The 15,549-nt window shown below is 44.8% G+C and overlaps 1 protein-coding gene across 1 annotated transcript in view; it reads left to right on the top strand.

Moving 5' to 3' along the window:
* Positions 1–13,981, top strand: part of kcnk2a (potassium channel, subfamily K, member 2a) — a 42,327-nt gene extending 28,346 nt beyond the window's left edge. Inside the window, exons 5-7 of the mRNA XM_051919555.1 lie at positions 3,017–3,203; positions 8,507–8,646; positions 12,284–13,981. Of these exons, the coding sequence (XP_051775515.1) occupies positions 3,017–3,203; positions 8,507–8,646; positions 12,284–12,604 (648 nt within the window). The 3' untranslated portion in view covers positions 12,605–13,981. The remainder of the gene's footprint in view (positions 1–3,016; positions 3,204–8,506; positions 8,647–12,283) is intronic.
* Positions 13,982–15,549: the final 1,568 nt, after the last annotated feature.

The raw sequence follows: 15,549 nt of genomic DNA, 5'->3' as shown, positions 1-15,549 counted from the left end.
ATGGGATTTGCAGTCCCTCTGTGCTTGCATATCCTCTGCTGGATTGGGGACTTTTCACTCGTTTCACTCTTTTTGAGTTTACTGACTTTTTTGCTCAGTTTCAGGCTTTTGACTTTTGATTTCTGCATTGGGCCTTGGCTCCCGTCCATTGCCTTTTTTAAGCAGCTCCCTTTTTGCTTCTTTCTTCTCTTTTGAGCTTTTGCTCTTTGTTCACTTTTTTTGTTAATAAACCTTTAATTTTTGTAAAGATTCTTGTAGACTTGTCGTCACCACCAGGCGGAGTTTTTATGGTTTCTCCCTCTGGCGAGACATTTTGAAGACATTTTCTTTTATCTGTGTTTTGTTTTTTTACTTTAAGGTTTATTTCCTGCTTGAGGCCTAGTTGGGCCTTAAGCCTCCTATTTTCCTGGGCCACGCTTGCCTTGGGTGAGATCTCTTCTGTGGGTCCTTTTTTGAATGCCTCACTCCTTTGCCACTTTGTGGTGCCAGAATCACAGCACCAGTCTAGATGGTAGAAAAGGAATGAGCCAAACATTTAGCATCTGCCGAGGTCAAAAATGGTCAAAGTCGGGTGAAATAGCGTCGATGTTTTATTACTGTGTAGAACAAACCACAGAGAAGAATCAAATGTAACACCCGGACTTCTACCTGCAGCTGAAGCCTGGCCAGAGACACTATGAATGTAAAATGATCCATCTTAGGCAGCGGAGACAACACTCAAAAGTAACTCCGCTTTAGTCACCACACCATTTCTGACGAGTACCCCTGGGTGGCACAGCAGCTGGCAAAAATCCCAGCCTGGTCTCGTCCCACATGGCTTCAGACACTAAATTGGCCCCGCGATGGACTTGCACCTCGTTCAGGGTGGAGTCCTGCCTGCCCCCCCATGCTGCTCAGAGACGTCCCAGCCCCACACAGCCATCAAGCTGGGCTAAAGTGTTTATCATGCCAGAGTATAAAACACGAACGAGACGATCACACAACAGAATGGATGGTGCAGCTTGATTTCATGTTGGCTGGAGGTGAGCGAATTCTCGTGAGAAGGGAAACATCATTGCACTTGAAATGTACATTTGGTGAAAGTTGAAAACTGGTGTTGTACTAAGATAAGTTAATGGAAGGGGCCGATGGAGACCCCTCATTGCAGACGAGAGATTCAGATGGCAAACCCTGAGGTGTGATGTGCAGACTTATCAAGGAGGAGAAGAAAAAAAGAATGTGAAAATAACAAACTGAGCCTGGAATTCTACTTAGAAACGTGTACGGCTGGCCCAGGGGCATTTCCAAGGGTACAAAATGAGCGCCAGGTTGTACCAGAACTTGAAAAGCAAGCTCAGGATTCCCCCATTCCTGGGGGGCAGCACCTCTTCTGGCGAGGCCCCATTTGAATACCAGCATGGGAGTTGTAGTTCCATATTGGTGCACTGTTGGGCTCTTCCAGGGGAGATGCTGCCCCAATATAACACAGGAGGCAACCACCCAGTACCCTTTCACCCCCCCAGGGGCCGCTAACCAGTAACGTCGTTAACAAGTTGCCTGGGCCTTGGGCTGGGCCAGCAGCAGTTTGAACTGGTGGTCCTTCATTCCAGTGATCGGCCCAAAGTGCTTCCCATAGGCAGGAGAAGAACGGTGCCTGTTGGGCAGTGGGCACTGAGAGACAGAAACGTCATTGGCATTGACTGAACGCTCTGCCAGCTGCTGAGAAGCACAAGGAGGGACACTGCTCAATGATTTCCAGAGCTGTGCTCGTCATAAGCTCTTAAAAAATTTCAGGCTGCCACATGAGCCAAAAATCTCCAGGACTGATATTAAGATCGATGGCACTGCACGATGTTGGAAAGGGAGGGGAGCAGATGAGGAGCCGAAGTGGCGACAGCAGCCATAGAGCAGCCGTCAGCATTTTCATTAACAGCAGGACACGATGCAGCATGGAGGACACAATGTTCACTCGTAGAGCGCCAGGCATACCTGTAGCCATTTGGGCACATTTTGTGTATCATCTGGTGGCATCAGTCTGGACCACAGGGTGGGTTTGGAACTTGTAGTTCTGAGGGGCAGCCCTGGTGGGGGGCAACACCTGACTGATGTTGCCAGTCAGTGAACTGAGGTAACTTATAGTCAGGAGAGGCAGTCATCATCTCCAGCCCCTCCATTATGCCAACCTCCCAAACTGGAAAGGGAACAGTGGCAATCCTGTCTGGGTGACTCTCCATCCATGCTGTTCATCCATGAGTGTCCCCCAACTGGGTAAGGGGGCTCCATTCATCCTGGTGGGGATGCCAGTCCATTGTCATTTGACGTTTGATTATTGAATTCCCAAAAAATCTCTAATCAGAAGACAAAGGGAAACAACACAGCAGGAGTTGAGTAACCAGAAAGGAAACTTCAGTTTAATCGCTAGAACAGAGAGTTTCGTTTTTGTAGAAATATCCAAAAACAAGGAGGCCTTCATAAATGGCTCCATCAGGATAATGTCACCCGTAGTCTTGTGACTGCAATGGCACTATTTATAATGAACAAGAAGGTGACGTCACTGACAAAATGATAAAAAGAGCCAAACCTGTGAGGAGAGTCTTCTTCCCGACCACCGCACTGCACCTGCTCGATGTTCTCGATAGACGGATGGGCGTGGACACGCGGTGGAGGGTACCACATGCACAACTCTCAGGGGGACCAGCCAACGAGGTTCATTCAAGCTGAAGCAGATGTCCTTTCAGGTGAGTACGTGTCTGGGTGCTGCAGTTTGAAATTGCCAGCTGCACTGCCAACGCCAACTGCTGGCATTTCCTCACTGGGCTTGATGGGCTTTAGGACATCCGTGTAAAGCAAGCTTTGTGTGAAACGCTACGCTAAACAAACATAACGCCTTCTTAAAGTGGTAAAGGATGATGACAGTGACTGTTACTTGAGCCTTTGAAACATTGAACTCAGGCCCTGGTGCACCTTAAGGAGAGTGAAGGACGTTTAAAGATGGCGAGGTTGTGGCACTGTGTAACCTGCTTCTATTGTTTTACAGAAATGGAACGTAAGCCAAACAAAGATTCGCGTCATATCTACAGTTCTGTTTATCCTCTTTGGATGCCTTCTTTTTGTGGCCATCCCAGCCATCATATTTAAGCACATCGAAGGCTGGAGTGCCCTGGAGTCCATTTATTTTGTGGTTATCACGTTAACAACCATTGGATTTGGGGACTTTGTTGCAGGTAAGGACCCGTTCTCAATGGAGCCGTACTTGTGTCTCCGCCCCTTTGCCCTTCCCTTCACCTGCCTTTTGTCTCAGGCTCCTCCTATCCGGCTCTGTTGCATGGCAACGCTGAATCGGGCAGCCGTGACGTGATGGAGGGCCGGGGACTTCACTGGGGGGGCTGCTGAAGCGTTTCCATTTGCTGTAGTCGCTCCCTGCCTTCTACGCTTTAGCGACTTGCTGTTGGACGTTTGCTTCATTTTTGGGGAGTTGCTTAGAGATGGTTGCCTAATTTGGACCCCAGTTTTGGACTTTTTGCTTGTTTTGGATTCTGCCTTTTGTTTTATGATTTTGTGAAATGATTTGGCGTTTGGCTTTGACCCTTCTGTGTGTGACCTCCTGCTTGAATTCTGCACAGAATTAAAGCGGCGTGTTTAACATCGGTGGCCATCACCATTTGTTCCAGATATTCGGGGAGAGTCATGTGGATTTGTTTCCTCAAGTCACGCTCTAAACACATAAACATTTTATGCTCCGTTTTTCTCAGTTTTTTCTTGTCGCCTTTCATTTCTTCTGTTTGTTTTTTTTATCTCTGAAGTAATTAATTAATCTTATTAATCCTGATCTTCCTCTCCTGATGCAAATCATTCAGACCTTTCCAAACTTTTGAAGTTTCATTGCTCAGCCCCAGGCCAACTGTCAGCTCCCTCAAGTTGAGGCCATTTTCTTCCATGTGCTGCCCTGGTGGTGCCACTTAGCTGGATGACACTGCAGATGAGGACCAGGGGTTGTTGGATGACTCCCTCCTTCCTTCCTTTAAGGGATTTTTTTACCCCTTTCTGTTGGGCCTTTAGATGTTGGGGTAAGGCTCACCTTATTGCTAGGCCTCCCTGGAGCCTTGAGGCCTGCATTTGTGAGATTGGCCTGGAGTCTTACGTTTGTGGAATGTGGTAGAGTCATATGGCACAGAACACAATTCCGTGTTGTTCTTTTAAGATGTTATAGTTTTGTTTGGCCATTTGAGTTCCTGTGAGTTCTATTTTTTTGAGGTACAAAGCGCTCTGTGTTGTTGGTAATGGCCCCAAATTGCTCCTTCATGACAGCTGCAAGTTGCGATGCATGACTTCATCTCCATAATGGTATAAAATGGTGTCAAAAATTCCATGGATATCGTGGGGACTCTTCATGGCATCATTTTTCCTTGAAGTTAGGACTTTTGGGTATTCTTTCATCTGTACTGACTTTCAAGAGACGGTAAAAGTAACAAATGAAAAATAACCGGAAGAATCAAAGTCAGTGAAAGGACAACCAGGAGTCAACACAACTGAGCATCAACACAAAAACGAGAAGGAAAAACCAGAACAAAAAAGGAACATCCATTATCTCCGCAAAATATCTGTTAAACTCGGACAGCCCGGCACTGCCGAGGACGATCCTGAACCCGTTGTTCTTATGACGTCACAAGTGAGCGTCTTGCAATGTATCCTCTAAAACAGCGGTGCCCACCGGGAAAACAAAGGAGCGTTGAGGCAAAACACACACAAGATCTGTGCTTCTAAGCTACCATAGTTACTGACCAAGTATTTGAAAACCAGAGATCACCAGGAATACAATCAGAAAAGACACACAACATTTATGAAAATTCGAGCCCACTATATTGTCCAAGGTTTTTGGTTTGTACGATTTGTTTTGATGATAGGCTTCTTTGATTTTCAGGCGGCGACTTCACGGTTTTCTGGCGTTTTCTATTTCTGCTGCCTGCTCATTTCCAGCATTGGCAGAGTAATTGGGGAAGCGGTTGTGTTACCTCCAAATCCTTCTCCGTTGTACACTCGAAATCTTTCCCAATTTAAAACACCGTCGATAACCTGTTATGAAATTAGTGCTGAGGCCACTTAAGCCGATGTCACATTAGTTGTGAGCTTTGTCAGATTCACCGCTGCACCACATCAATTGAAATGACTGAAAACCGCTGTCCGTGTCACATTTAACGACTGAGCGCCGACCCCTTTTGTGTCATCCAATAGCGTGCTGCCTGATGGAGCCAGCGCTCTTTGGAGGCTGAATGTCCACGGCCTCGGCTCTTTGATTTCTTTTTTCCACTCTGTATGTAAAACACGAGGCAGATGAGCTCCGCTTCTGTTTGCCTCTCCGAAACCCACGCATTCCTGATTCCTTGTCGCTACTTTCTGTGTGTCGCATGTCCAAGTGAGCGTCCATTGGTCGCCAGCACACAGAGCCGGCCCTACGACTGAAGACAAAGTCAAACCTGTTTGATTTTATCGGAGCGAGTCACAGACTAGTCGCTCGCTGGACGTGTCACATTAGACAACTGGCCTGCAGGGTCTCTTCATTTCCTTCCAAATCCCATAGGTGTGTGGATTTAGCTCATGAACTTTTAATTTGCCAAGATTATGTAAATACAGGAAATGATTGAGAAAAACTGGAAAAGCCACGTAATGTGACATGGCCTTTATACGGCAGAAAAAGAAGATAAGTAAATACTCTATTAAGTTATTATCAATTATATTAAATTATCTATCAAAAAAAAAGTGAATTTCCCCTTGGGATTAATAAAGTATCTATCTATCTATCTATCTATCTATCTATCTATCTATCTATCTATCTATCTATCTATCTATCTATCTATCTATCTATCTATCTATCTATCTATCTATCTATCTATCTATCTATCTATCTATCTATCTATCTATCTATCTAATCTCCAAACAGCTTACGGAGGGGAATTCTACGAACATTCAAACGCCCCTTTATAGCAGTGGCAGCTGCGGGTCGTAGGTACAAGAAGAGAACATCGTAGTTTCCATTTCTTCAAAGTCACCTAAGGAAGCAAACAGACAGTAGAAGAGGCCACTCGGAGGACACCCCATCAGATTCCCACATACAGGCCAACCCTTGGGGACGCGTCCTCTTTGTACCTGCAGTCTGGTAAATACAATCGCACAACACGCTAAAAAGGCACCTTGAGAGTAAGACAAGGGGTCTGAACACAAATGTCTGCCGATGCCGTGAGTGAATATGAATGAGAGTGACGATGAAAGAGCTTCATGCAAAGTTAAGCCGCCTTGGATAGTGAAAGACCCCAGTGATGCATGAAATATTTAAACGTGCAGGCCAGTAATGAATATTTCACGTCGCCTTCTTGAATAGGATTATTCTGCACACAGCGTTTGACGGTATTCTTTCTTTCAAGCAGCAGTCAGAAGGCCGATGAATCATCCTCTCCAAAGGATGAGCACACTGTCAGTCGATCTAAGATTTCAAAGATCTGGGCCGTTTGTTAGTTCTTCTCAATGAAATATTCTTCTACTGAGGCAGTCTGATTTCCTCTGACGGCATCCCAATGATTCTCAGGACTCCTTCTGGAACATTCCCAGGCTTTGGAGGGCTGCATCCCCTGGGGCCTCACGGTCGTCTTCTGACCATCGCCTCCAGCTACTCCGACCTAGCGGGCACTGCTGGGCCTTCACCTGTCACGTTCATTCCCTTCAGCTAAGTGGAGCTGGACTTCAGCGCTCCTCGTGGGAATCGGTTGCCAAGGCCGGCTGGCTTTTAAAGGATTTCTTCTTGGATTCTTCAAGTTGACCTTGTAGGTTTTTATCAAACATGCATGATTGGTTTTAAGGCTCCTGCTGCTGCCCCTGCCGCCTGTGCCAACTCTGCCTCCTTTTTAATTTGTGTATTTCCTTTGAACCCGTTTATGGCGCCCATTGACGTACCTTCTGCCTCCAAATCCTGCTATCAATTCCTCATTCTGTTCGTCATTATCGATTATGTCACAGCATGCATGTAATGATTTTGGAGTTTGGGGCTCTGTACTTTCCATTTTTCTGCCTTTCTGTATTTATTTCGACTTTTTTTTTTTTGTTGTTTTGTTTATATTTTGGCCACCATTTTATTTATTTAATATATTTATTTATTTTAAATGTAAATGTATTTATTGATTTAATGTGTTGCTGTTTTGTGGTGTTTTCAGGATGCACAGCCATATTGTTTTTGACAATGTGCTCCTTCTTTCTACCATCTGACTCATCCTACTGGTCTGTAGCTCTTTTCCTTTTACCAGTAGTCCTATGCAGTACGAGATTTTAAAATACATTTCCAAAGAATATCATGGTTCTCATTACTTTCCAAATGTCGTGAACTAGGAGCTTTAAAACATGCAAGTCCCAAAAGGCACTTCCAAACATACCCACTAGAGGGGGATATATATCTCCAAACCCTGGCTGAAAATGTATAAAAATAAAGAAAGTTTGATTTCCAAAAACGATACTCCGACATACTGTGAATATGTGAAGGGCACAACAGCAAAACACACAAGGCAATCCCATTCAACAAAGTCCTAAATCCAAATCCCAAGGCAAAGTCCAAAGGCAGACAGCTCAGCAAAAACCCAGAAAGTCACCAGAAGTGCATTTAAAATGAACTGTCAGCAATTGTGGGAGACCCTCTGGATTTCGAGGATAGGGGGGCAGTTCCTGGCTGTGATTGGCCTCTTGGGGATAACAAGCAGAAAATCAACCAAAGTAGTAAAGAGATGACTCAAATGCACAGATAAAGCACCTAAAACAGACTTGAACCCCAGCCAGGGCAGGAACCTTGACTGAAACAGGGAACTGAACTCTCTGTGTACGTTTTGGACTTTGAGTTTTGGCAAATGTTTTGGGCTTTGGTGAATTGGAATCGTTTATCTGACTGGTTTTGACCGCTGCCCATTCCAGGCTTTGGTTTCAATTTCCTGATCACGTTGCCTCCCAACTGTCAAAATCAACATGGCAGTACAACTTGGTGGCGTCATTTGGTGCTTTGTGCAGCGGGCAGGATTAAGAGTCATTCACAGTAAATTGAGATGTTTGCTGTTTTTCAAATCGAAACAAGACTGCGCCCGAGACAGTTCATAGGCCCGGACATCTTAAAAAGAGAAGCTGCTGATGATCACGTAGGGAAGTGCAGACCACATTAGTGCCCAGTTTCAGAAGAAATAGAGTCCGTTTCTTTAAGTAGAGGATGAGGAAATAAGACGTAACCAGGAAATGAAGCCGCACTGTCAGCGGAATTCAGAAAACCCCAAGCAGCAGAAGTCGCTGATGAAGAAGAGCTCTGAAGTTTAGTAACACTAATAACCTTCAGGATATATCCACATACAGTATGCTGCCATGCTCTAATGCACAGGTTCAATCCGCTGATGGGGTCCCTTTCTCTAATTTTCTGCTTTGACTCTTTTTATCGGTGTGCTGTTCCTGAGACGTGAAGCTTTTCTTTTATTTCTTTCTGTTGTGGTTTTTTTTTTTTAAATAACAGGTGGATCTGAAATTGAATATTTGGACTTTTACAAGCCAGTGGTCTGGTTTTGGATTCTGGTGGGACTGGCATACTTTGCTGCCGTTCTGAGCATGATTGGAGACTGGCTGCGCGTCATATCCAAGAAGACCAAGGAGGAGGTACGTGACGCCGTCTCTCGCCTGCCGCTGCCATTTATTCAAGATGGGTCTCCATCTGAAGGGTGAAAAGAAAGGAACCTGCATGTCACAGAGGTCAAAGACAGGTGGCACAGCTACAACAATCCACCATTCTGGGTGGGGTTTACGCAACCTTGTGGGGTCTGGGTGGGATTTCCATCAGTATGTCTTCATTTCCTTTAAAATCCCCCCAGTGTGTAGGTGTAGCTCAGCAGGGGAAATTGTTCAGAATGACAACCCAGAGCCGCAGGCGTCTGCCAGGACTGAACTTGGGCACCACTGGTTTAGGTTACATTGTGAGTGGGCTCAGCAGTGGACTGGCACCCCATCCAGAGCTGGCGCTTGTCTTGCTTCCCATTCTGCTGGCACCCTGTGACCCTCAACTGGATTAGTTGGATCTGAGGATGTCATCTTACAACATTTAGTCCATTTCAGGTTTTCTCCCTGCCTTGTGTCTGATGCTGTAGGGATTGGCTGTGGTGCTACTTGACCCTGAACTGGCTTCAGTTTCTTCCAACCACTGGATGGACAAAGAGGAGTCGGCAAGTGTGGGGTATGCACACAATTTGGGATGGAGTTCCAAAGGGAAAGCCCTGTTAATGAGGTGGTAGATGAAGGATATGGTGGATGCAACATCACATGACGGTGTAGTGTGGTCAATCATCCAGGTGGTCTGTAGTCCTTTTTATACCAGCAGTCCTATAGAAGTGGAAAACAGTGGAGATAAGGGCAAAGTCAGACTGAGGGTAGAGGTTATCTTCAGGGCCATCATCAACAGAGCAGTGGAGAAAGTGGGCTGATATGTACGGGTCCTTTCACCGCAGCCTCTGGAAAGATCTGTACTCTGTGATGAACTTGTCAGGCACTGGTACAATGGTTGGGATTCCAGTCTTTTTAACTGCCAGCTTTGCAAAAAAAAAGTCCAACACAAAACACCAATTTGCCCGTGCCATGATGCCAATGTGCCATTAGCACAAAAGTAACAACTGAGAGCTGCGGCTCTCTTGTTTCTCCAGCATCAAAAGATGACTTCCTGTCTTCATTTCTCCCCTTTTATGGGCCCCCCAGCCCTAGAAGGGTGGGGTCGATGCCATCTTTGGGGGCGTGGCTATAGATAGATAGATAGATAGATAGATAGATAGATAGATAGCGTAGTTGGCAGGATTAGATAGATAGATAGATAGATAGATAGATAGATAGATAGATAGATAGATAGATAGATAGATAGATAGATACTTCATTAATCCCAATGGGAAATTCACGATATTATAATATCACAATATTATACCACTCCCTCCTGGCGAATGCTAGAGACTGTCGAGAAGGCAGAAGATGCCATTAGCGACTGCGCCCCCTCTGGTATTTAATGACATGTCAGAGCCGTCCAGACGATGCCCATGTGCTTGACAACTTTTAATGGGCGTCAGCAGCGCGTGTGTGTGTGTGTGTGTGTGTGTGCGATTTTAATCATTTTAATTCTCCCTCTCGTTTTTTAATGTATTGTTTCTATAATCCTTCCTACCCGTCCCAGTATCTCCGAGAGTGCAGCAGACTGGAACTCGGTGTGTGTGGTGACCTTTTCTGAGTGCAGTAAAACTGGATGTGAAACACAAGGGAGACGACTGCAAAATGTCAGAAATTACCATAAAATGAGCTCGACAAACCATAAAACAGGCTGTGAATTATAAACGAAACTGTTGTGATTAAGAAGAACCGCAAGTCCCATTTGGCTCCATCATTGTTTGATCAAACAGATTGAGAGGTAGAAATACCCTCATGCCAGGCAATTTACAGGGCAGAATACCACCATGTGACTGGTACTGAACAAATATAAAGGCCAAAATGCCAAGAAAGCAGAAGGCTAAAGTCCAAAGTAATCCAAACCATTCCCAATATCTTATTCCTCCTCTTCCTCCTCGTGTTGTCCTGTTATGGACCAGGACGTCTTACTGCTGCTCTCCACACCTCTCTGCTTGTGCACTCAGCTGTCCTTCCATCTCTTCCTTGCCTTTCCTCTTACTCTTAGTTCTTTTCTTTTCTACTGTGCTGCCCATTTTACTAAACGTTCCTCCTCCATTCTCTACACAAGCCCAGACCTTCTCAGCCTCGATTCTTCAACTTTAGATCTAATGCTCCTTACAGTGACCTCCTGTCTGGTTTCTTCATTATGGATTCTTTCTGCATGGTCACTTCATCTCCATCACCTCCAGTGTCCTCATCTGTTGCTCTTCCTCAGCTCACATTTAAGCAGGGTACATTAGAGCAGGTCTACCCATTGCTGTGTAGGTCATTGTTTTTCATCTTAAAAGGGATGACTCCTGTGATCTTTTACTATGAAATGGCTGCTCCTTGTCCATATTCCTCTTGTTAGTTCATCTTCTGCTACAGTCCGACTTCCAAGATGTTTTAAAGATTCCACTTGCCTTCCACAAGCTCTGCCAGCTACTTGTACTCTCCCTTTCTTTGGTTTGTCATCAGCTGTTACTTTCCAGCTCTCTGTCTTGTCGTTCCTCAGGTTCATGCCCTGGGCCTACAGCATTTGACTGAATTCCTGCACCTTTCCTTCTGATTCCTCCACTGCGTTCCCTCTAAAGATAATGTCATCTGCCCACAGTAGCTTTGCTCGTCCCTTCATCTTGATCGTTCTACTGATGTCGTCCATGGTAATGACAATGAAAATCAGAGGGCTCAGTGCTGATGCTTGATGTAAACCAAGTTTCACTCTCAAGTTGTTCCAAAACATTTTCTAACTTTTGTTTTTTGTCTCTGTATAAAATGCCATTACCGTTGTGATCAGTTCCTCTGCATTGGGGTTAGGGTCAGGGTTAGGTTAGGGTTAGCGCCGCTAGGGTTTAAGCATGGGCCCAATCAGATCTTTTGGTATCTTATCATCCATCTTGTCCTAATCCACACAGGCCCATCTGTTACCTAATGAAGAAACGGGTTTGTTGTATTCCTTCCTCTCATGATTCCAGAGTGTTCCTCCCCTAATTTCTGTTCTACAATTTCTCTTTCCTCTACAAGTCTTCCCAAAGACTCCCTTCTACATGTCTTTAATTTCACTTCCTATACCGGGCATATTCACAAACGATTGGTACTAACATGGACTCACTCCATTCCCTCCAGACAACACTCCCATCACCCTTCATTGCACTTCATTGGCTACAAGTACTTGGATTATGTCCACTGTAACCTCATCTGGTCCTACTGCAATTCCTGTCATCCTCTTCCCCATTGCTCTCTTTGCTTCTTCTTCTTCAGAGATATTTGGTTCTGGTCTACAAACTGGTAACGACGCGGTGAATGAATTTTCATCATTCAGCAGTTTTTGCCACCTCCCTTTTCTTTCTGATCACTCCTATAAGGTGATGTTATGCCATCCTCTTCTGCAGCCCATCTGTCTGTCCCTTTCCATCCTGTACACCTTATTCTGTCACACCCTTTCATCCCTCCCGGTCTCCTGAATGGCCCTCTCTTTGACTACCCTTTTTGTCAAAATCAACCATTGAAAGCGCTGCCTTACATTTACACCTGACCGCCTTGTCATGTTTGCATGGACTACTCATTTTGAGATCTCACTACTTCTCTTTTTTTGTTTCTGTGTCTTTGCTTCACGTAGGTGGGAGAATTCAGAGCTCACGCTGCAGAATGGACCGCAAACGTCTCTGCAGAGTTCAAAGAGACTCGGAGGCGCCTGAGTGTGGAGATTTATGATAAATTCCAGCGAGCCGCCTCCATCAAGCGAAAACTGTCGGCAGAACTCGGACTGAACCCCACTCAGGAGCTGACGCCGGGGAAAAGGACACTCTCCGTAAATTTTACAGACGAAAGAGAAAGAGATGCCCTGCCTACTCTGACAAAAAATGGCAGCCTGTACCTGAATGGCCTCAGTCCTCCAGATGCCGGTGGGGAAATCTCGGTCATTGAGCACTTGAACTAGAAAGGCTGACCCCCTCATTATGACCGTTGGCTGCGTTCTTCACTTAAAATTCAACGGGGAGTTGGAATTACAGGAACTGAACGGTCTTGACGCGATAAGGCCAGTCTTGTCTGCCACACAGAAGTGAAGATCGTTGCTTTTTTTGGGTCGGTTCCATCTTTAATGTGGATGTCAGCTGGGACCCACATGCGGGATTGCTGGTGACCGTTCTGTGGCCGTCTCCACCATCATTTCTTTTCTTTGACAAATGGATTAAGAACAGGTGGGCAGCACAATCCATTCTGTCTTTCACCAGCTAAGACAAACCTTTCAACAACGGAGACTATTGTTTGACTTGCCACTGGGCGTTACCGAACTGAAGTGAAGGTACAGCTTTTTACCTAAGGAATTTCAACAGTGCCTTATAGCAGATCAAGAACAATGACTTCAAAGCCACTGCATGACACAAATGCACAAACCCACTGAAATGCATGGGCTGAAATAGACGCGAGAAAAGATTCAAAAAGCGAATTGTAGCAACACTGCAGCTCATCTCAAAATGTATGTTCGGTGACAGAGACCTTGACTTGTAAAAGCATGGCTTTCTGTCGAGACGTTTTTGAGCCCTTAAGCCCCGTGCTACCCGTGATTGTTGTTGTACCACAACAGCGTCGCAGCTTCATTTTGCAGGATTTGCTTTTCCGTTCTTCTATTAGGGTGCCTTTGTATTCCAGTAAATTGTCCTTACAGTATGCTACTTAAACAAAATGCCACACATGATGCCAAATGAACTGAATATTCACCTCCACTCAAATTAACGTTTCTAAAAGAATAATGCAGGTTCAAAAAATATCAATCAAAGGCCGGCAGTAATACGGTTGCCCCTTGCCAGGGTAGGCTTTTCTCCAGGTGCTCCACTTTCCACCCTCATCCCAAAGAAATGCTTGTTAGGTTGACTGAGGACCCCTAATTGTCTCAGGGTGTGTGGAGCTCTGGCAGGGACTAACTGGTGTCCCATTCACGACTGTCTGACGGCTCCAGTTCACTGGAAATAGAGAGGGGATGACATTAAAGTAATGAGGGGTCCACATTGACGTTATGATATTAACTGGCATTTCCAGGATGATGGCGGGTGGGTGTGTGTGATGACTGGCATCTCATCTGGAGTGGGTTCCTGTCCTTGTAGACTCCAGCAGCTTACAATGATGTTAATGCAAAAAGCAAATTTACAAAATCAATGGTTGAAGCCGTCTGTCCATCCATTAACTAGGCCGGCTAAACGTAGTTTTAGAGTCAAAGGCAGCTGAATAAATCGCTGAATGTTAGAAATGCCAAAAACAATTGGGAGATGATGTATTTTGTTATAACACTTGTAAATAAAAGCTTATTTTCTTAGCACACATATGTCATTTTAATGAATGTTTTGGTGTCACCACAATACAAAGAACAATGATCTCCTTAATGAAAATGTGCCATTGTGTTATCCTATCATACAACTTTATGCGTAGGCAACTTTCTTCAGGAGAAGATGGCTGCACATTTTTGTTAACGAGAACCCCGTGATACAAATCCGCAAAACAAACTCAACGTAGATCTTTGGTTAATTCTTCAGTATTTAGGCGTGCGTAGTGCTGCGGACTTCAAACCCTGAGGTTGTGTGTTCAAATCCCACTCCTGACACCACAAGTCACTTTACCTGCCTGTGCACCGGTTGGAAAAACATCAGAAAAGGAACCAATTGTGTCTCAATTATCCTAAGTCGCCCAGCCAAGTAACAATATTTATCGTAACATTCCTCAGCCATGGGATTAGTGGAGCGGCGCAACAAACCGCAAAGTGTTTTAACAGTGCCGCCTCACACCACCATGGACTGGGCCTCTGTGGAGATTCCTTGTTGTCCGTGTGGGATTTCTCTCGCTATTCCAGCTCCCTTTCATATCGTAAAGGTGCACACTTTTCAGTTAAATAGTAACTCTATCATGAGGCCAGGGTGCGCGTGTGAGTACGCTTGTCCTGCGGTGTACTGGCATTCATTCTGCGATGGCTCCTCTAGTAATGTAATGCGCCACGTGAAGCGGCTCTCACTGCGTCCACTTTACTTACAGATGACTGCCAGCTAATTACAGCATCCATACACGTATGGCGATAACGGGACAGTTCGGCCAGGCCTCCATTCCTGCTTTCCGTTTTTTTGTTTGTTAAGTTTGTTTATGTTGTGTTTCTTTTGCTGTTTGTTAGGATTGGATTCCTTTTTGTGATACTTTATACATTTTCTCGATCAATTCTTGTAATGTGACATTTTGTTTTGTTTTTTTTTTGAATCACTGAATTGATTCTGACATCCAAATGTAGCGATTCCCAATCATTTAAACGGTTAATAATTTTTTAAATGCATTGGTTCACCATTTTGGTTCTCCATGTTCTTCGCCATTTTACTCTCCCATCATTAGAGGTGTGTCATGACATGAAGTGACAACAATCAAAGGTGCGAGTACTCTGTGTACACGCTCAGTTCATGATAATTCTGAAGTGTTTGATACTGTTCAACACCATTGTTAAGGCGCGCTGTTTGCAATACGTGTTGATGCTGTTATTCAGCCACACTTTCTACAGACAGACTAAAATCCCCATCGGATAAAACAGAACTCTAAGTATCCTTCATGTATCTTCTTCAGATTGAGCATTTGGTGGCATACTATAAAGAAAGTGAATGGCTGAAGTTCGTGCGACTCAGTTTATGTCACAGTCTTTGTTGCCATCTAGTGGATGAAGCTAAACAATACAATCCAGGCAGCTTTGCTTGACATTTAGACTTCTAACCTTTGTTGTCAACTTTTGTCGTCATCACTCTTGAAAGACTTAGTGCTGTTTAGAAATTCTTCTGTGGGCCTTAAATGTTGTAGGTCCATCGTCTAGAAAGATTCAAATACAAACATATATTCAGTATAATAAGACACTCCCTACCA

The sequence above is a fragment of the Erpetoichthys calabaricus genome, chromosome 15 (genome assembly GCF_900747795.2).
Source record: "Erpetoichthys calabaricus chromosome 15, fErpCal1.3, whole genome shotgun sequence".
In the NCBI taxonomy this organism is placed as follows: domain Eukaryota; kingdom Metazoa; phylum Chordata; class Cladistia; order Polypteriformes; family Polypteridae; genus Erpetoichthys; species Erpetoichthys calabaricus.
This window is presented reverse-complemented; position numbering and strand designations above follow the sequence as displayed.